Genomic DNA, 22561 nt, shown 5'->3' on the forward strand with positions numbered 1-22561 from the left:
GCTCAACTGGAGAAAGTGAACCTCGAGCATGCATCCCGCAACTGTGGTTGGATCGAAGCCAGCTAAACGAAAGTCAAACTAGGGTTGAAGCTGTTGAAATGGAAATCTTACTACTCATTGAATTCCGGAAAAGAAAGATTTACGCGAGACAAATGTTTTTTGTCTATGTTCGGTTTTCAGTTTTCACTGTCGCTTTACCTGTGCACCAAACTTTACCGGTATGATTGCAGTGTAATACGCTTTTACTTCATAAAGTCTTGAAAAACAGTGAACCGCAAACACAATCGTCGAAGAAAAAGAAGATCGTGATCATCAAAAAGACGTTGACCGACTATTCCTCAAATCTGGTACGCATTTACAATTAGACCGAAGTATTTTCATTCCGTGTAAAGTGCTTTCGATGTAGTTTCAAAAGTCATGTGAAATGACTTTGAGTTATTCGAGCCCATTCAAAGTAGTTTAGAATCACGTTGTCAGCTTATCACAGATTGTAAAAATTGTGTGACGTGTATTCAAGTTATTTGATATTGATTGATGATGACTTGTTAAAAGGATTGTAAAGCAGGTCGAAGTCACTCTCATTCTCACACTTTAAGATCATTTTAAGTAACTTCAAGTCAAGACAATCATTTGAAATCTAGTAAAATAATTTCTGTTCAAAGAAATAAATTTCCGTTTAAAAGTGACGTGAAGGGATTTTCGAATTGCAGGAAGAAGTCTTTTGACTAAATGGAAAGCTCTGAAGCTTTCGAGTCAGTCGTTGGTCTCATGGTCGAAAATAAATCTGCCGAATGTTCTTCGATGACGAAATATCGGGAAAGAAAATCTGAAACGACGCGAGGCGACGCCCGTAATCGATTGCCAAGCACTTGAGTAGTGGGTATTAGACGATCAACCAATCGTCCGTTGGTGCGGCCGCGGTAGTGTATGTTGTTTGCGGGGGATCTGCAATAAACTTGTTACTTCAGGGCCGAATGAGAAGAAGAATCAGTACCCTCCGGGCGAGGCAGGGGTCGTCCACAGAAGCCGCGGGGATTCTGGTCGTCTAGCAGCAGGTGGCCATTACCCAACCGATCAGAGTCCAGCCGACTTCCATGCTTGCTTCCTCGCATCTCCTATAACAGTTTATTTCATCCTTCGCTCAGCCAGTCGACCTTAATGCCACAACTTACGATCCTGGTTTCGCCATACGAGATATCCATTTGTTGTCTGGAGGCCCGTTTTGGCACCACATCCGAAGGACGTGTCCTTCGCCGTGATATTCGAGGCCATTTTGGTCTTTGAATACGACGTGACAGTGAAAAGTCTTCTTCCACGTTGACTTCTTTCCCCTCATAGTCGTCACCCGTAACGTGATCTGGGTGATTTTCGTTGTCATTATACATAACAATTCCCTCTCAAATTCTCACGATGCAATCTTTGTTTTGATCACCATATTTTCAATCTCCACGGGCATGTCTTTCTGCTTCATGATCTCCTTTTTGATCTGAAAGCTGAAAGAGTTTTTTGGTCGCAATTGAAGATTACAACTTGACCGCGTGTGCGTGTATGTTCATGGGGTGAATATCGTTACATCATGAGTGAGGATAACCGACTTGGCACTTGATACGACAGACGGTGAAGAAGTGCAGTGTCTGCCGACAGAGGGAGTGAACTTATGTACCGTTATACATATCATCGCCGATTTATCCCAACACAAGTAAATTATTTATTACCCACATATGTATCCATTACCAAGTAGGTAGGTGTACATACCTATGCATTCGTATGACTAATGTGCACCATGCTTGGATTATCATCTTTTGCGCTGTTCCAGCCAACTCGACAACCACAAAAAAAAATCACATATCTACTAATCCACAAATTTATTCGTTGTGTGATTCAGGCAGAGGGAGGGAGGTGAATCGGCGAAAAATATTTCTGCGATCTAAAATTACGAAGACCTACCATAAATGACATATTTATTGTACACAATAGCTGCGCCAAACTCCCAAAATTATACGACTGTCGACTGTATAGACTGCCTCTCTCTACTGCCTGCAATTTTCCGTCTCCCCTTGTCCGAAATTTCTTCGAGTTCAAAAAGTTTATCCCACAACTTGGCGAAAAAAACTAAGCAAAAAAACACGCAGTCTTTACATTATTTTACCGTACCCTTTTTTCGCTCTTCCTCTACTTCTTCATCTTCTGCTTCTTCTTTTTATCTTTACTCAAGACTGCGAAACATGGCAAAGTGGGAAAGATAGAGTTTAAAAGAAAGATGGAGTTTTAGAGAGAGGGAGTTTTCTTCAGAGAGAGACAAAGATGTTGAGTGGGAGGTGGCATTGCAAACGCAATTTGCGAATTCCTGACTATACACACACACAAACCGAAACGCGTACTTCACAGGATGGTGTACTTTGTGTACAGTCACCCTGCCAGACCAAAGCGTTGAAGCTGGTCACCCAAGGGCTGAGGGGGAAGGGGATCACAGGGGGCTTGACGGATGCCCCCGGGCAAGGCAAGGGTGGCGGCGCGTGCGCCGAGTTTTAAGGTCCAACCCGGGCTCCAGGGGGTGGGAAAGGAGGAGAGGAGAGAGAGAGAAGGGGGGGGGGGGGGGAGAACTGGCTGATGGCTTGGTTAGAAATATACGATACCGGCGGCGGATTTGTTCAACCCCCTATGGAATGAAACAGATGAGGGAGGGTGTTGGGGTGAGGGGTGATCGAAAAACGAGTGAGAGAGGATAAAGAATAGGATGGAAGGAAAAATTAAAAAATACCCGAAATGAAGGAAACATCAAGTGAAAGAGAAGAAGAAAACACGAGAAAAAGAGAGAAACACGAAGGGCGAAAACAAGGAGAATGAGAAAGAAAGAGAGAGAGAGCGAGAGATTGCGCCTCACGCGCTGGCGCGTCGTTTCCGACGTCGGAATTACGGGGGGCGGCGGCGCAACCCCTGAGCGGTAGAGCGAGGCGTGCGAGGAGGACAGAGCTATAGATTTTCCAGGTTTACCAGAGGGAGGCAGCGCGGGGTTTTCTGCCGTCGAGGGGCAGGGCCGGGCGGGCGCCGGCGGAGAGGGCGCAGTAGCGACGCGACCATCAAACCAGGAACACGAGCGGCTCGGAGGCCAGCCAGCCACCATCCATCCATCCGTCCATCCGGGGCCTGGGGACCGGGAAATAAACCGACACTCTTTAGTCCTGGCGTTACCGGCGGCGGTGTTGATACGCACCTGGCGCCCCGCACAGCTGGATTGATTGTAAAGTTGAATACGCGCCGTAACCTTGCTTGGGGTGCGACGAGCCCACTACCAGAGGTTCATCGCATGCCTCGCATTCACGCTCCGGCGATTGAATCGACGATTCGCGAGATGGCTTCGAATTTTTCAATTCGCCCCCCTTTTGTGGACCAATCGCCGCTCGGAGGAGAAATTTTCAACGCTGTACAAAAGGTGAAAACACGATGACGGTTGAACTAAACGCGACCAAGATGAATGATACCAAATCCGTGGAAAATCTGACTGGTCATTCTACGATCTGGAGGAAAAGGTAATCATCAATGTAGTAATATTGGTAAATTGTTAAACAAAAAATTCAGTGTACAGAAAAATTCAACACTCGCTTCATCTATTTCTTTTGTTTTTTGCTGTCTGTTTTAAACTGTTCACCGGTCATCTGTGATTATTTTAACCTTGCCGTTAGTTTTCTCGTTTCGCTACGTAGCTTGATGCTGATTTCGTGCGCTTTGAGGTTAATTAAACACCGGGTTATTACTCCCGGTGTCGTATGAAAAAATTCTAATCACATTCAGGTTGGATACTGCTTAAAAACTATGCTGATAGTAGTGAAAATACTGGAAAAAGTTTCGTACGTCTTCTTCTGACCGTTGCCTTGATGCTTCGAGGGTTAATTTTGGCGATTTTAGGCGCCAACTTCAGATGAAAATTAATTTCAACCATTGAAGGTAGAATATATTTTTAGTCTATTCAATTCCTTGATAGTTCATCTATTCAGCGCCTTATTGCGATGTTTCTTGCGGCAATTTAACACTGGTAGCGTTCAATCAGTTCGGTCTATATTACGTAGTGTTAATATTATAGAAATACGGATTCCATACGTACAATTCCCGAATTAATTTCGAAACGCGATACAACTGTTACGATATAAACTTGCCCAGAAGACCCCCCCCCCCCCCCCTCCCGGCTATTTAATTGGAAATTCAACGACTTTTGTTATTCGTCTGTTAAACATTTTTTATTATCATGTACTACCATTTCGTATTAGTCTGTTGTTATTCACCAGCAACTGAACACCGTGAGTGTTAAGCTGTTCAATCAACGAAAATAATTGGTCTTTTTTCGATGCTGTATTTATAAAGTTGCTTTATCACTGCTCAGCAATAATTCAACATCTTCATCATGTCTAGTCGGTGTTCATGGCCAAATTAACCATTAAATTTGGTCTGAATTCTCCAGATCCTCTTTCTTCAGGGTCTTCCAGTGACCTTTAGTCTTGCAACGACCTGTTATAACTTTGAGCAGGTAGTTTTTGAGATTGTCGCCGACTTCCACGGCGAGCCAGTGGGTCGAGTAAGTCGTCACGCGATCTTGCTCGATATTGCTCATATACTTCGCTTGTTCCCTGGTCCGAATAGTTCACCCCCTCTTGATGTAGCCCGGAACCGCAGGTACGGTGATATTCCTGTCGCAAAACCTTGACCAGCGTCATCGTATTTTCTCTTCGATGGTTTGAGCCTTACCGCCACTTCGACTTGTCGAGTAGAGGGTCAGTTCCAGATTGCATTTTGACTCGAGGATATCAGGAAACACCCGGTATACAACGGTGGTTTCCCTTTCGTGCGAGTACATATTATGTGCGGTGTTGTTTTATCAGTAGTGCATGATCGCCATGGCTACGAAGTAGCATGGCAGCCTGTGCAGGGTATTCGGTAAGCTTCTCGGTGATTACCTCGTGTATCCTTCATTTTTACCTATCTTACAGCCATTTTTCAAGAAGATTTAATGCTGAAAACCATGAAACCGGCCAATGGTCTGCAAAACATTTACGTCTAATCGTCCAACAAGCTTTGTATCGAACTACACTCATATTGTTCGATCCTAAAATTTATTTCAACGCCCCATCAAAGCCTCGATCACACCATGGACAAGTCCCTTATCAGTTTGTCAATATGTAATCAGCTGACGCAATCTGTCTTTTCACAAACGCCACGCTTCACTCTTGCTTCGTTTTCCATCTCTCTCTCTCTCTCTAACTCTCTCTCTCTGTGTGTGTGTGAGCTTGTGCCTTCCGTGTACACTGAAACATAACATTCCTAACCGGTGCCGAACAGAGTTGAGCTAGTTGAGCTTCTCGTAGAACAAAAGAATAGTAATTTAACCCATCATCGAGTTGTTTATGATCGTTTCATTTTTCTTATTTTCAGATTGATGATGATGATGATGATTGGAGTTGAAAACAACCGTGTGGATCAGTATTCGATGGTCACTCGGGGTGACATAAGCAATGTCAGTGAGAATTTCGCATGAATGAAGGGCGCGACGGACGGTTCCCATATACCTACTGAGAGAGAGAGAGAGAGAGGGGGATCGATGCGAGGGTGTGCCCCGTTGTTCTCCATACCGTTTGACAAACACACAACAGTAATGGGAGGGAGTGATAGAGAAAGATAGATAGATAGAGAGAGAGCGAGAGATTTAGGTATACGTGACGTGGCTCCAACTCCACGTGGTCGCTCGGTGACGTCACAGGGCCACGCAGGGCAAAAACTAGCCCATTCACTTCGCTCAGCACTTATGTGTCGCACCCTTTTCCTCCGTCAGAAGCCTACCATGATCCCTCATATAGAAATCTCTGCAAGAGGAGGAATTGTGGCACATCGAGATCAAAGGTCTCGTGGTATCAGTGATCTTCCAATGTCACATTCGCCTTATTTTATACTCCTTCGAATTTCCGTTTTCCAGTTCGGCCGTGACTAGGAAGATATGCCTTATGGAGATGAAGACCGATCGTCACCGTAAAACTAGTGCTCTGCAAGCTGAAGGTGACCATTCACACTGTCCAAAACCTCCCAATATGGAATTCCAAACGTAAAAGACTGACCTGGTTCTGGTCGAAGTCCGTCATTCAAATTTTCCATCTGGCATGTCCAACGGTTGCGGATCAAAAAACCATCAAATTTTTTTTCAAATGCCTTCGGTATCGCCGGCGATAGCATCCTGCAATATATGGCTGTCAACGTTCCCCCCGCTACTCCTCTTTCTCTCTCTCTCTCTCTCTCTCTCTCTCTCTCTTTCTCTTTTTGTGTCCCTCGCCAGGACTCCCGGATCTTGATTATGCGAATAACTGCAGACAATGGAACTAACCGAACCCCAGGGACTCTCCCATCAGCAGCAGCAGCAGTTAGTCAGTCAGCTGCTCCCCTCCAAGCAGTTTTGATACATGCATGGCTCGTAAGCGCATCCCTTAGCCGTCGATATGGTAAACGGAGTCGGGAAAAAGGGGCGATGAAAAGCACGGGGAACCCTCTCCATCCCCTTGGATAGAAGAGGCAGTAGCTCATGGGATCCGGAATGCCCATAGTGCTCCACGTTTTTGGTCTTTTGTTTTCTCTTCAACTCTCTTTCACATTCTCTCTCTCTCTCTCTCTCTCTCTCTCTCTCTCTCCCTCTCTCTCTCTCTCACTTCATGTCTGTATTTGTATCTGAATACGTGAGAAATAGCCTCGATCAGTTCTGCAGTAATTCACATTATTTTAGTTCAAGTATTGCCTGCTTCTGTTCCAGGAATCTGAGAGTCAAAGATGAATAGAATTGTATTGGGAAGGAGAAAATAAGTAAGATAATGGTCTTGAAGTTTTACGAAGAGGAAGAAGACTTCAGAGGAAGAATTGGACGAGTGGGCCACCGAGTGAGTCTGTGCTCCTTGCGTTCACTGCGGGCTTCCATGTGCCAAAATTTCAAAATTCATAAGGCACGCGGTGAATGCCAAGAGCGGACATAATTCAGCACTGCGTCGTTGTGCCGGCAAAACATCGAACGAGCGTTGAACCCCCGTATGTGATATGAAAAAACCTAAAACGATATTATTATCATTACACAATAGCTGAGTTATCACTGTAAAATTAATCATTTTTATTTGATTCTATTTTACGTAGAGATAGTTGAATGGATTATACGCAATAGATTACATAGATCAGTAATTGGCTCCGTTTGATGAAATAGTTGAACCTGAATCCGAACCTTAACCAACTAGCCCGAACGTACTTTGTATATAATAACTCTCTGTAATAAACTATCTTCGGTGAACTATAAATCTGTCTGGTATATTCCGTCCTTTACCTTTTCGTTATCCTCGCTTTAATTCCCGTAGCTAATTGATACGGTCGATTTGACGATGACCTCTTACTCTCAATCTCCCAACGAGATGAAAGCTGACGAAATCTCTATCAGTAGAATATTGCTATGACGCAGTTACAATGAGTGGTAATCGGTTATTGTCCTCTGGAATTGTTGCGTCGTGTTTCGATACTGATCATCTTCTTCGCTGAAAAGGATCTCCTTAATTTTGTATCCACGTTAAAATTGACCTCGAAAACGCAGCAATATTTAGCAGTAATGCGAGCACTGTCAAAAGATAGTTCACGGTCTTAGGTCGGAAAATTTGGTGGTCCGTTTTACCGCTAACCGTATTCAGTAGAGCAAGTATAGATTGGGAAGAGCACGGTTCAAGTATCCCTCGGATAATGAACGGCGTACAGAGATGACCGAGAGGGTTCTAAAGTCGAAAGTCCAGCCGACTGGTTTGTGCGGCTGGTTGTCCGGTGAAAGAGCGAAGGTCTTCTTTCCCCGCCCTTCATTCACCCTTGCCTTCTTCTGCGTCGTGACCCGACCTAAACCGGGTTTATCCATCCCGATGAAAATTGAGGGAATTCCCGGGCGTATGCGAAAGAGAATCTTGGTGGTATCGACCGAACTGGAAGTGGCGGCTTCGGGATGATGAAGCTTCAGACGAGGAAGACGTCGGGGGTGTTACCGGTCCGCTCGTTGCGTGGCAACCACCTCCACACCCTTCGGTTGGGAGGACCAGGACCATCCCCTCCACCACGGCGTCTCACCGCGCTTCCCTTCCCATCCTCTTCATCTGAGACCCCTGACGCCATGGCGCTCCATTATTCAACCTTCGATTCGTAGCGATTATTCCAGCTTATTTTTCTTTGATTACGCTATTTTTATTTACTTTTGAAGCAGGTTTTGAACCTAGTGTTAATTGTACTTATACTGCACAGTTCAAATACTATTTTTCCCACCTGATCCAGAATATCAGTTAAACTGGAAGAATGATTTAAACACGATGTTCACAATGTGATAGTCCCATTTTTGTATCTAGCTGCATAGAGATTTTGGATCGGAGCTCAAGACAAACTTTCTACCGTCTCTGCAGTACGTCCTGTCATTTTCTATATTTTCTGTTATTTATACTTCCCTTAATCATCCCTGGTCCTATTTTCTGTTATGGCTATGCTGCGCGCTTAAAGCTTCTCCATGAGCTGAAAATACGCACTCTTGACCTTCAAGCGAACTTGGAATGCCTGGCAGAGTCTGCATCTATATAGTGACCTGATGTATCAGATATCAAGAACACCTTGGACAGATGTTTTCACGCATAGGATTGAATCGATTTGGCTATCCGCATGAGGAAAACAATTACCGAGACATGGTCCACGCTTCCTAATCTTGTTTGCTCCATCTAATGTCATCGACAGAATTCAACAATGGGTGATTAAAACGGCTACAAAATAAACCAGGCAATGCTCATTTTGGTCCGAGTCTATTTTCCTCTATTCCTCCTTCTCTTCCTGTGCTGTTTTCCACGCGTACAATATTCAATCAATCCGTTATTCAGCAGTAAACCAATTTTCCTTGCAGTCTAACGATCAACATATCTTCAAGGAGATTTCACCGTTCAACTGGTAAATGCGATGCCGAAATTTCTAATTCAACTTTCATTCATTAATGTCAATAATAAAACTAGGCTGATGTTAAAATTTCACAAGTCTTATGAATAATTTTGTTTGTGAGTCAGTCGGAAAGGTTTTTTTTAAATTGGGGAAAAAAAAATTACAGAGATTTTGCAAAACTCATCAATAAACTACTTGTGATTATGATTGATAATTTTTATCAACACACCTGAGTATGGTTAATTTGCATTTATTGACCAATTAGTTGAACCGGTTGAAACCATACTAATACGAGGCGCTTAGCCTGAAGTTTCTTTAAAATCGTCTGAACCATAGAAACTGAAACTCCTTGAATTCTTTCAACGACGAGCAGATCCTGGGAAAACGGGATACAGAAGTACGGCAAAGCCCTGGACCCACTCCCACCAGGACCCAGTAGCCCACGCAGGACGAAGGGACCCAGGGACTCAGGGTAAATAGGGGCGCGGGGAAATCCGTTGAGAGACATACGAAGGGAGATCAATACGAGGTTGCTAGGCGACAAGCCTCCGGCATTCGCGCTCTGGGTAGACAGGGTGCCGCCAGTAGCCCTCTGCCCGGTTTCTCCAGCCTAGAGCCCGATGCACCCTAGGCACCACCCACCCACCCCTGACACGCTGCAGAAGTGAGCGCGAGCAACCGAACGCCAAATAACGCTACCGCCTATCTTCGTCTCCGAGTAATGTGTGAGTGTGTTCAGAGCGAGATCTCGATATGTGTAGAACAAGGGCGCAGAATGTGGAGTGTGGACTCTGCACTAGCTGCTTTAACCAGCATCAGTACCGAGACCTCAGGGGTAAACGCCCTTCGTCCTTATCTCTTTGGATTAGATTTAGACTTTGCGCCGTTTTATAAATACGCTGCTTGATCGTCACCCTATTTTGTGAATTGTATCCGATTTTTCTCCACGACGATAAGCACGAATTTTTTCAATGTTCACGAATTTGCAGATGTACAGTCACTCTTGATCCGTCGTTATGGGTCTTTCGCATAATTCCAAGCCAAGTAAAGTTGTTTTGAGTCGTGGTCATCCATTTTAAGTACTTTGGGATCACTTGATACTACTAAAAGTCACAAAGTCGGTTTTAATCGTGTTTAGTCACTTGACGCCACGTGCAGCCTTTCGAATTTACTTGAAACCGGTTGTATGAATTAATTCAAAATCCCTATAAAGTTGTTTGAACTCATTTCACGTTTATGTAAAGTTATGTTTTAAGCAAAATTCGACCTCGTTTAAATTTTTTGAGTCAAGTTGAAACGACCAGTAAATTAACGTTACTTCAAGTAATGTAAAAAAATTTTAAATCAGACATACAATTTTTGTAAATTGATGATGCAATCGTAAACTAGTTCCGCCAATGCGTTTCAGCTTTCCATTCAACTGATGCGAATCGTGTAAAGAAAACAATTTATCGCTCTAAATTATGTACGTGGTAGTATTGCGCTGTGTTAACGCCATGAATTTTTTTAGACATCATCGCGACGATTATTACTGCGAAAGCTGACAAAGCATTGCCACGCCTCGGATTATCCAATGTTCTTGCGGAAGGTTCGTCGGCAGCCACATAGCAATAACAAAGTTCGTCGAGTGGCCCGTAGTTGAGAGAATCCCACGACGTTCGCTCGTCTTATATACAGGGCACGTGTAAGTCGACCTCTCTTTAATCTTCGATTTGGTTATCGGGACAAGCCATAACTGCAGAGGAGCGTATTTAATTTTCGTTAATTTATTCCATCTGATCATTCGTTCTTTAATCTAGCAAGAATTTTCGATTTGGTCGGTCAATCTCCAGATACAAAAACGTAAACGATAAACTCACGACTGGAACTTCGTCGTAAAGAACTTTGGGCAATGACTCGTCAAGCATCATTGTCGACAAGTTGAATCTCGCCCCGTCGAGGAAAAGACCGTACACGTAGACACCGTCCTCAGGAGGTGTGGGAAACGTGGTTTCCTTCAGAGGTATAAAGTCGTAGATCAATAGATCGATAGGAATCGAGTATTTCCTGGCAAAATTTTGCCGGGCGCCAGTTAGGAAGGCTTGAGTAAAGTAGAAGCCGGATATCCAGAAGGACGTGGGGGGACCATCCATGTACCATTCCTTATTTCGAGAAAGAGAAAGTTAACACTTCACACTCCGGAAATAAGATCAAACTTCAAATTCACCTGCAAGAACGTGAGCCGCCGCAGAAAGTCGTTTATGTAGCTACCGAGTGGCTTCAGGGACGGGTAAGACCGGGATTTCCACATCATAGGTATCCTTCCAGTTATTGTTGACATCATGACCTCCTCAAGCTCAGCGTTCATGATTACCAGACCTTGGAAAACAGAGTTTCAATTTGGTACTCTTATTTCCGTTGTTTACGAATTACAAACCACGTATTTGGACAACCTTTTATGGCTTTCTGGACGTTTTGAAGGCTGCTCCTTATGGTCTGTAGCAACTTGTTGAATCTCCCCATCTCCTGAACCAGCACTGTATTCATACTTTGTTCGTAAGAGGTTGGATATTTCTCGAGGGCGTTGACGAGGTCGAAGTCAGCCGGAAGCTTGGATAGAATATCAGCCGCCACCTCGAAGACCACTTCGTCTGGGGATTTTCCACCGTCTCCTTCGCTCGTCGCGGTGTCCTACGAAGCAACAGCAGAGAAACCAAAGATGGAGTCAAATTCGTCTTCACTTCCATGAGCTCGCGAATTCACCTGGGTCAGAAGCACGGAGGATAGCATCAGGTCCGTTTCCTGCTGGTCTTTTATGATGTCCGCGTTTTCGTTCATGCCGAAAACGCTCGGCCCCGTTATCAGTGGCAGAGTCTTAACGAACTCGAGGAACTCCGCGTGGTCACTGACCTCCGGAACGTAGTAAATGCCGCTCGGATCGAAGAGGTGCTTTTCATTCTCTACGAGAGACGGGCAGTAGAATTTCGCCAAGATGGTAACCAGCGTTCGCCGGTCCCACTCGTCCGTCACCCGGCCGCCATAGTTGCACTCACCTGTAGAGCAATGTTGATTATTCACTGTCCGATAACTCTGGCGAAGTCGGACGAATAATGAAAACCTGTTAGATATTTCAGGGCCTCGTATTGAACATCGGCGTATTGATCGAGGAAGATTTTCAGCTGGAGCACGCTGATTCGTAAATCGGTTTCGTTGAACTCATACGGATTATTCCAGCCGATCGGTCCGAACTTGCGACGCTCCTGGACGATCGCGTGAAAGAAGCAGAGTCCGAATAACATCTTTTTGAAGATAACCTTCTGCTTCGATTTCTCGAAAAACTCCGGGTCGCAGATCGGATCCTTGAAGAAAATCGTGATTGTTCAATGGACGACAGCTTGCAGCAAATTCTCGACTCACTTGGAGGTAAGATCGGATTATATTAGCTCTCAAGCCCTTCGGTGGTTCATTCGTCATCTTGACACCGTTTTGAAGAACGCTAACCGGAAAGTGATCGGCCGGGTAGCTCGTTAGCCAGAGTCGGAAATCGGGATGAACCGTTTCCGGAAGAAGGTTTTCACAAACCTGAATAGAAGTTGAAAAAATTTTAGGTATCATCACCCGAATATTTCAAAATTAAGTACAAATCGACCTTTTCCAGGGTGCTCATCCAACTTTTGGCCAGGTGACAATTCTGGAGTACGACCCACGTGCCGTTTTTAATCCCCTCATCGATCAGTCGAACGGCAATCGGTCCCTGCCCCTGTCCAAGGGATAGAGAAAAGAGCCTGTTGGCACCGAATCCTTGGTCGTCAGCGAACTTGAGTAAAACTGCTGTCGGATCGGCACCAGGAGTCAGGACAAATATCAGGGGAACGCAGCAGTGCGAATCGGCGTAAGAAGATATGAGGTCAAACGGTGGAGGCTCCACGTACTGCCTTCCCATTTCAGCTGATTAACGAAGAATGAAGATAAGATACTTGTCCTCTCATTCGTCATCGTTATCTTCAATTTTTCTCACATTCAACGAATTGATGAACGGCCGGCACCATTTTGTCAGCTCGGACGCATCTGACCACCAACATCCTTTCGAACGACGTAAGCTTGTCGAACGGAGGTGGCATGTTCTCAGTGTGCGGCTCCTTGTGATCGAATATCTTTTTCCACGCTGTGAGGTTTGATGCAAATGAGTCTCTGATGCCCTAAACATGTGATTCTGTAATCAGCGAAAGCCGTTTTCGAAGGTAAATAACTCACGCTGAATCCAGCCACGTCATTCAAGCGACAGAGTTCGTCCCACGACTTTATTGGCAGCCAGTTTGTAGGATTTGGATGAGGATTGTCGAGGCCGACGCCGCCTGTTAGCAGGAACATCCAATGAGCGTTTGATATCTTACCCTGCTTGTTCAGAAGGTTGATGACTAGCAGAAGAGAGAAGAGCAGCTTGTCCTTCTCGAACAACGAGCGGCATATGTTCACGTACAACGAATATGTAAAATTTTTAGTCAGATCGGCCAACCGCTGATCAAGGTCTTCCACTGGGGGCGTGTTTTCGATCGTCGATTTGAACAGGTTGACGAACCATACTAACGAGTACTGATACATTGGATCGATATTAGCCAGGACCGCTAAAAACAAAAGCAAAGTTTAAAAATCCAAATGGTTACTGCCAAATTAATTGGCGTATTACCTATGGTGAAGAACAAGATGGTGGAGTAAACAGCGATGCCGGTGTATTGAAGTCTGGCAACATCGATCGACTTCTCAGTGATTTCAGTGGCTGCTTGTTTGGTTTGGATATCGTCAGAAAGAATTTTCGACGAGCTAAGAACGCCGATCGCCGTCTGGTCCTCCAGAATATTTTCGTCAGATGATGACAGGACTTGAAGAATCTTGTCTTCGATGTCCTTCAACATTCTGCGAAGAGTAATTCACTCTTTCGAAAGATTTTTATCACCTTGTATTTCGTACCACCTAATCTATGTTCGATTACTTTTTGTTTGCGGCTCCCTGAACGATCAGCTGATTCTTTTCAACCTCCAAATCAGGCCGTTCCTTTGCGACAACAATTCCTAGTAACTGATCCTCGAGGCCAATAGGCGTTATCATGAAATTGAGGAGCGTAACCTTAACGGCAACCTCTGGTAGATAGTGTGGATTTCTCAATTTAGTCGTGATGTAAAGCCTAAAAAAAAATCGAGACCGATTAGTAGCTAATCCATTAGTTCAGTCCCATAAAAATCTCACCTGAACTTTTCATTATACTCGACAACCGAGTCACCAAGTTTGATGCAAAGAGTTCCGCCAGCCTTGTAAGTCTGCTTCAGAAGAAGTGGTTCGAGAGCAGCGTCGAGTTCCTCGCCGACGTTTTCCAGCAGTACAGGCTGGCCAAACTGAATAGCGCTTTCGAGGATACGCATGTAATCATTTTGGGTGAGTCGAATGACATTGATGTTGCAGGCCTTCTCCGTATTCTTGACCCACTTGTTGGCCTGACCCTGAGGGTCTATCATGAGGGGCCAGCGCATGGAGTTGGTGACGATGATAGCGTTATCGACGGAAAAGAGATCGCTTGGCAGGCCAAAAATAGCCCAGGACCTGATTTGCACGGGGTCTCCGAGAACCTGAGTGAGCTGGTAGTCCTGGGAACAGACAACGTTCAGGCCCGTGCAAAACTTGACCCAGAACTCGACTTGCTTGGAACGGTATTGCATCGTGAAAACACCTAGGTAGGCGACGATGCCCGCGGCGATAAGAACATCACCGGTAAGCCGAAAGTACCGCTGGCCAAGCGCTGTCGCCGTGTCTGACCACCGCGTGTACTCGCCGCCCAGTCCACCAATCAGTTCCTTGGCTCTGATCAGCTTCATTTCACAGTCGTCTACCACGTCCATCATGTTCTGGTAACTCTTCTTCCGCTCAGCAAGCAGGCGTTCCAAGGCGGCAACTCTGTCCTGGACCTGCTTAAGCTGCGCTCGTTTGACGTCGAGCTCCGCCATCGCCTCAGCAAACAAAGCTTCTGCCTTCGCCAGAGCCTTCTTTTTCGGCGCAATGACCTTTGCCACTTTGTCGTATTCCGACAGGGCGTACACCCACTTGCACAGACCCTCGCAGGCCGTCGAGGCGTTCTTTATCTTGTCAGGATCAAAGTTCGGGTTTGTTAGGATTGAGGTTCGGATCTTCGTCATTATTTTTTCGGGTATGTTGTCCTTGTCAAACTGCTGCAATGTGTCCAGGAATTTGATATCCCCCAAGATTCGCAGTGACGGTTTCCAGTAGTCGTCCACCTGGTGGATACCGTCTGTCGTCACCTTTTCGGGCTTCAGACCCTGAAAAAGAAGACAACCCAACGATTATGCCGTTTTTTCCGTACCTCATGAAGTGATCTCCTTACCTTCAATATGCATACTGCCTCCATTACGAGCTTGACACCTGCCGGTGGATTTTTCATCGTTTTAACTATCACAATATCTGGAGGAGTCAGTGTATTCAACGCTGCGTTTGCTGCGTTCAATATCGGCATCGCAAGTTCTAAATCCGCGTTGCAATCCGCGCGAATCGCTTCAGCCTCTCCAGCTACAACCTAAAACTCACAACGAGCATTAGTTGCACTAAGGAATGATGAATTCCGATCAGTTTGAGATGAAGTTCAACTTTTTTCTAACCATCGCAGCCTCTTCATCTTTCTTGACAATCGCCTCAACTGTGGATGCCTCAGCGCTCTCTTTCTGAACGCTTTCAAGCATCTTTTCGACTTCCTTTGCAGCGACCAAAAGCTTCGGCTGAAGCGCCATTAAAGTTTCTTGCATTTTGCCAACCTGCTTGTGAGTGTTGTCCAATTTTCCGAGACCCGCCTCGTACCTCTTCTTCCCGTCAATGACCTCCTGCCTCTTTTTCGCGAGTAAATTTTTGAAAGTGTTAATCAGTTCGAGGTAAGATGTGGGTGTGACGTAATTCCACCTGCGAGCTTGAGAAAGGAATTCCTTAGAAAGCTGCTGAGTCGAGGTGTGGAAGACCTGGCACATCTCGATGCAGGCAAGCCTCTCTTGAGAGGACAGTTTTATCTTCTCAAGAAACTTGGTCGCAACAGCGACAAGAGCATCTTCAGGCCATGGCTGGAGCCAGTCGATTGTGCAGCAATTCACAAGAGCAGGGAACTTGCGAATCCTGTTTCGGAAGCCGTCACCGATGGGTGACATAGCGACAATGATGTGCAACTGTTCGCGGACAACTTGAACGAAGAAATTGAAGAGAGCAACCGGGCTGCCGTCCGTTTGGAGCGTCTTGTCTCGCTGCCTGTCTATCTGACGCATCTTCTCACAAATCTCCGCCTTCTCGTCCGCAGCGAATAAGTTTGGAACTTCGCCGGCATTCAGCAGGTTGCTGATGTCCTCAAGGAACGACTCCTCCTTTATTTGACTATCGGTAAAAAGAAACGCTGCGTGCAATTCTGTCGCGGCACTCTTGCGGAGGACTATCTTGACGTCTTCGTGCCACTCGTACACTCCGTACTGCTTCGATATCTCGACTTGAAATATATCGTACTCAGATATGTGGGCAGCCAAACGTGTCAACGATTGTCGACCTGAGCCTCCAACACCCACAAGAAGCGCATGGCTTCGGGGCTGTTTTATTATGCGACAGATCTTGGACAGATGCTCGACAGCGAACCTGTGAAAGTTCGGATTGACAGACCAGTCGACACACCATTATTCCTAACGACATACCTGAAGAGAACCAGGTTCATGGGCTTCTTCGTCATCGAGTTGTATTCGGCTAGATACTCCTCGACAATTTCAGCAAGTGTATCAAGCGCCTCGACTTCGACGTACATCCTCTTCTCTGCCAGGGGATCATGAAAGTCGCAGTACACCAAATTTCGCAAATGGTAATCCTCAACCTGAAGACAAATACGAACAATTTAACTATCGTTTCTATCCCGGAACGTGAAGGTAATTTTCACCACAATTTCGGGATCCCCTGTGAAGTCTTGGAACATCTTGTCCATGTCCTCATCCATTCGCTTGGCCATCGTCTTTCGGAGCTGGCCAACCAGCCAGCCAATGTCTCCTTCATCTACAAGCCGGTCACCGTAGACACGGAGCACTTCGTGTACCCATTGCCGTTTCATTTTGAGCTTACAAAAAAAAAAAAAATTAAATAACTGTCTGACACGCGACTGACAGATCGTAAATTAACTCACTGGATTTGGCATGGATTCCGGAGTCGACAAAAGAACGCCCTGGATGACTCGGGAAAAATCACGTAAGTTGAACAGATAGTGTGACTTTGCCGGGGTGGGCAACAGGTTGATGAGACTCTCTTTGTATATATCCAACGTGCCAAGGACCACCTGATCCGCACATGATATGAATTCTGGACCAAAGCCCTGGGCATCAATGTGCCAGAGCATGATGTTGGTGAATATCATCACCATGACATCATCTTGAAACTCAGATATGCTCAACGTGAAAAAGTGCCGCTTGAACCTGGGCGTGACGTCTTTTCCACCTGTCGGTGGCCCCATCGCGCACATTATCTGAACGTCTACCAGCTTTATGGGAACGATTTCCCGCCGGTCGAACCACTGCTGGTGGTCGAGCCACTGTCGGAGAAGTTCGATCGGCGGTTGAGCGCCATATTCCTCTTTCAGGGGCATTGATACGTCGTCAACAAAGATGACCCAGAATTTTCCAGGCGGTGCGCCATATACGCCTTTTCTCCGCTTGTCCAGCTTGCTCATTATTATGTCCTGGGTTTGATTGGCCGTCGTCTGAGCTGAGAAGTTTATGAAAAGGGGCTTATACACCTTGGCGTCGTTTATCTTCAGGAGGAATTCCATTATGTAGACCGACTTGCCAGTCCCCGTCGGCCCGACCAGGAGGACCGGCTTCTGATGCGAAACCAGCTTCCTGAAGAGCTCCATGTATCGGATCGTCTCGACGGTCGGCACGATTATCTGGTTGACCGGCATGTCCCGCGGGATCGGTGGAACGTCAGACAAGTTGTCAGACCAGAGTTTCCAATGACCTTTACCCTCCTTGACGTAGTTGTAGTCGAAAACTAGCCCGCCTGATGGTATTGGACAAACATAAGGCTTCTTTGGACCAGTTATGTCTTCCGGAATGCCAAATCGTGCGATCAGCTCCTCGGGGAATTCCCTGTCCATCAAACCGCGGAAAAGATCGTTGAACCACTCTCGGTACGTCGCCATCAGCGTTCCACCTAGCGCCCAAACGCAGGAAAAGAAGAACGATCCCTGATCAAAAGATAATCTGGAAAGTTATCGGAGGAACTCTTCGTAATATTTTATATATTAAATTGCCTGCCTCTATCTGTGCCCTCATGTCCAGATCGGATATGCTCTCGATATACCTAGGATTTTTAAAATCGTCCATGAAACAATCGCACAGATGCATTACTGAGCGAACTAGGTTTGAATCTGGCATCGGGATCATTTCCTGGGTATAAAAAAAAAGTCAATTACAACATTTGCACATCAATTCTGTCAAAGAATGTGACTTACTTTTACTCCGCAACGCCGAATCAGATGTAACAATATTGAACAAAATCTCATGAACATTTCTTTCAACTGGATCTTAATGTGTTCGCTCAGGGTGTTGGGCAGCGTGTTCATCCATGATTTCAGAAGCGGCGTCCAACCCAGAGTCACGGGCTCCATGTAAATCATACCACAGCGAGACACGGTGGCTGGAGAAGCGACCTAGAAGCAAAAACAAGTCTTAAATTATCTCAAGAGCACTTGAAAGATATTTACTAACCTCCAAGTCCATGGGCTCAAATATTAAATTGGTGGTCGGAGCGAGCTGGATTATTTCACCGGACATGAGGCAGAGTTTCTTATTGTCATCCAACACTGTGTTCATGTTTTCGATCCAGATCGCGTCGACGGGTCCATCAAAAATTAACCACTTTCGATTTTCATTTTGCGAGACGGCAAAGGCTCTGTAGCTGACGGCAAGCACTCCGTCGCTCCATTCGTGGGACGCTGGATCGAACTGTCCGTACAACTGGCCCATCGTTATCGACTTCGGATTGATCACCGTAATCTCGACCCGGTGCTCTTCCATCAGATTCTGTTCCTCAAGGCGAGTCAAACACTCGGCGAGCATCCTGTACGCCGACGTTTTACCGCCAAAGGGAAGACCGACGATCATGAAACCGTGTCTGACTATCATCATCTCGAATATCTGCTGTACTTTCTCGAGAAAGAAATCTGTACACTGTAGATTCGCTGCGAGACATGCTTCCTTCGTGCAGCTGTTTATGTGGGTGTAATCGGGCTCAGGCAGTTCAACCCCAGGAAAAAGGTCGGAGGCGATGCCTTGGAAGAGGGGTAAGTCGTGACTCAGAAACTTTGGCAAGTTGACGTCCTTTATACTGCGTAGCATCAAAATGTCCTCAGATTCGTCCGGGTACTTGAGCTTCAGGTTCCCAGCTGCGACCAAGACGGATTTTACTGCTCGCATCCCGTAATCGTAGTGACACTGACTGCTAAGTTGTTCCGAACACAGCTTGTACGCAGTCACTATTTTCACTGCCAGCGGACGCCCGTTGTAGAAGCCGTAAGAGTAGAGTGTGTTCTCCGATATCAGGGCATAATCAGGCACCATCATGGCGACGGATCTGAAGAGCGCCTTCAAGTTGTCCGGTAGCTCCGACCTCCCGGCATACCCAGGATTCATGGTGATGAAAACGGCGCAACTGGGATCCAGCCATATTTCTGTACCTTCGAAGAGCAGCTTCGACGCCCCAGAGTTTATCCCCCTCTGAATAGTTAGTATCTGCTGCGCAACCACAGAGAGAACTTCGAGATCGATTCGGTTGAATTCGTCAAAGCATGACCAGGCTCCACATGATGCCAGGCCCTTGAAAAACTTGCCCAAAGCGATATAGTCCAGACCGTCCGAGCAGTTGAAGACAACGCACTGCTTCGCAATTGCCTTCGCCAAGTCCTTCGTCGTCTCAGTTTTTCCTGTGCCTGCTGGGCCTTCTGGAGCTCCACCCAGGTGAAGGCTCAGGGCCCCGAAGAGAGTTCGGTAGCATCGATCAGTTAGCGGGGTTATAACGAGCCGCGGTGAATTGCCAAGGTATTCGTAACCGTAATAAAGAGAAGAGTTGATCATGTAGACGCAAAGATTTTCCTCTTCCAGTTCGGTCCCGGCCTGGATATCAAGGGCGAATTAGTCCCTGATCTAATCAGTGTTTCAACTACCGACTAATGTCCGTCAGAAATCACCTGCCAATAGTATCTCAACTGGCAAAGCCACTTGAAGTCATTGTTGACGACGACCTGGTCCTGCCAGAGTCCTACTAGTACATCTCTGGCATGGACGTCGAGAGTGACTAAGGCACCTGGGACAAAAGAAAATCCGCGATGAGCACGCGAAGAACGAGGGAATAACCAGTACCTTGCACACTGACCAAGAGTGATTCGATTTTGCGTGGATAGCTTTCCTCTGACCAGTAATATTATCTCATTCAACTGAGCGTTACAAAGGTCCAGGTAATTCTTCAGTCCTGGCACCCCGAGTGGCATTGCTTCCTCAATTTGAACTGTCCAGTACATCGAACCCACGCAGAGAACCGTCTGTCCAGGCCACTCGAGGACCCACGTTGAGCGTTCTTTTATCGGGTATGCATCGATCGCCAAAATCACCATCTGCCTAACGCTTCTACGCATGTCTCCTTCCAGTTCCAAAAGCCACTTTTCTACCTGACCCCTTGCAGCCGCGGTCGAAATAATGTCGATCAAATCGACTTCCTCTCCTTCGGCCGACTTCATCTTACTGACTTCGAGGTCTGAGTTGAACGCGAGCTTCGCTATTCCCTCGAAGCACTTTTTCAAATGAGGTTGAACGCTGGAAAGACGAAGGATAACGTTAAAGTAAATATTTGCTAACTACTTTATTTACAGTTAATTGTGAAACCTCACCGAGTCGGATCTTTCGTTTCTGACAGTATTTCGAGGAGCTCATCGTTTGAAAGGAAGAAGAACCTGGGGAAGTAGAGCCTCTTTTTTTCTAGGTACTCGTTGAGTCCTTTTTGGATCAGTTCCAGAAGCCCAAAGCTCTTCCGAAGCCTCTCGAGCATCTTGTCAATTTCTAGAACAGACAAAACCCGCGAATCGGAGTATACGGTCTTCATTATGTCCCGCCACGTTTTGTCCACCGCGCTGAACCTTCGCCCTTCCTCTGGCATCTGCTGCTGAATATCCGGAGAGGAGAAAATCGGTTCCAAGTACATCCACGTTGCCTGTACTTTCAGCCACTGGTCAAGTATGTCCTGCAGGAGATGTAGCTTGCCTTCCCAGCGTCTGAAATCATTGAACGGGATCGGAAACACGTTGTTTCGCTCACTTGTGAACGTCCCTCCCACAAACTCACAGAATTTTCGACTCGAAAGGTTTTATGTACGCAGAGTTCTTCATGGTCATCGTCCGCGTAATGTGGTCGTCAAGCATCAGCTGAATCTCGTCGACACCAGCGATGACAAAGGTGCCAGAATCCTTGTACGGATTGACCGTGAAGCTCATGTCTACCCAGTCTTTCTGCATTTTCTCCAAGTTTTTTTCAAGTGTATTTTCTTTTGACGCAGCTTCGGAAATGCTCTCAAACCGAACTATGTAATCGTCAAGCCCCAACTCGAGAACCTTTCCCAGTGTAAGTTCGGAGTCAACTTTTATTGGAAATCCAACGATCTCAGAAATCTGCTCCCAGTGGCGAGCCTTAATCCCTGGATTGCCGAGGGTCATAATGACCGGCATATGCTGCCTGAATTCGTCGATCTTTTCGTGAACTGCCATTGCTAATTTCTTCGGTCCCGGTTCGAGAAAACTCTTCTCCAGCTTGTATATCGTCCTGTACGCTATGCCTACATCGCTGTCTATTTCCTCGGGCTGGTAAGAGCCAATCATGGCGTTCATCCATCGCTCGTACTTCGTGAGAAACTCGCATCCGCTGTCAAAGAGTTTCTTGAACGGCATCATACGGTCCACTATCTTCTTTCGTTCTGGGTATTGCGTTGTTTCCCAACCGAATGACACCTCCTCCTCGTTAAACCGGTCTATCTTCTCCATTGCCGCAATCAGCTTGTTCTCTAGATTCTGCGCTTTCTTCTGATAACGGTGAATGTCCTCTATATCATTCCAGTACTGCAGCTCTTCAGCCTGTTTGGCATACTGCGCCAGTTCGTCAGTGAATTTCTGATACCGAGCTGTAAAACGAACGCATTTTAACCGCAAATTGAAACCCAGAGCAGCAGTGCCCACTCACCTTTCAAAGTTTCCTGGAACTCTACGATCTTCAACTCTACCATCGCCTTGTGATCCTCGAATATGATCGGCATCGTGTGGTACCAATGAAACGTCTTGTTGTTATTTTGTATTTCATCATTGGTGAGGATCCAGTAATCCGATAGAAACAATATGTACTCGATTATTTCATGCAGCTTGGCCTCCACCTGAACTATCGTGACTTCTTCAGCCCTGAGCATAAATTCTTTCAATTCCATCAGAGCGGATGTGTTGGTCGGCTGACTCAGGCCCCGATCCGCGATCGCCTGCTGCGCCTGGTTCACCCTAGAGCCCAAAATGAAATTGGCAAGA

At 46.2% G+C, this 22561-nt stretch overlaps 1 protein-coding gene and 1 long non-coding RNA gene across 4 annotated transcripts; one reads left to right on the forward strand and one right to left on the reverse strand.

Annotated features, from left to right (window-relative positions):
* Window positions 1-3078: 3078 nt before the first annotated feature.
* Window positions 3079-7313, forward strand: LOC124219464 (uncharacterized). 3 transcript variants are annotated; one of them, XR_006883398.1, is made up of 4 exons: window positions 3079-3530; window positions 5425-6042; window positions 6785-7053; window positions 7156-7313. It is a non-coding gene; the product is annotated as an uncharacterized lncRNA (long non-coding RNA). The 3 variants fall into 3 exon arrangements; XR_006883399.1 differs by having other exon boundaries at window positions 5425-5889; window positions 5963-6042; window positions 6785-7313; XR_006883397.1 differs by having other exon boundaries at window positions 6785-7313.
* A 2932-nt stretch (window positions 7314-10245) lies between these two features.
* On the reverse strand, window positions 10246-22506 carry Dhc36C (Dynein heavy chain at 36C). Its single transcript, XM_069136454.1, is given in 25 exon segments — window positions 10246-10693; window positions 10818-11099; window positions 11165-11316; window positions 11391-11990; window positions 12056-12296; window positions 12355-12519; window positions 12587-12885; window positions 12956-13136; window positions 13192-13562; window positions 13625-13851; window positions 13928-14119; window positions 14182-15263; window positions 15329-15517; window positions 15600-16613; window positions 16616-16834; window positions 16901-17071; window positions 17138-18193; window positions 18264-18395; window positions 18467-18658; window positions 18717-20099; window positions 20195-20310; window positions 20380-20816; window positions 20891-21271; window positions 21342-22170; window positions 22230-22506. Coding segments are annotated over 25 exon segments (10356 nt in total). The 5' UTR covers window positions 22468-22506; the 3' UTR covers window positions 10246-10486.
* Window positions 22507-22561: the final 55 nt, after the last annotated feature.

Source organism: Neodiprion pinetum, chromosome 5 (genome assembly GCF_021155775.2).
Source record: "Neodiprion pinetum isolate iyNeoPine1 chromosome 5, iyNeoPine1.2, whole genome shotgun sequence".
In the NCBI taxonomy this organism is placed as follows: domain Eukaryota; kingdom Metazoa; phylum Arthropoda; class Insecta; order Hymenoptera; family Diprionidae; genus Neodiprion; species Neodiprion pinetum.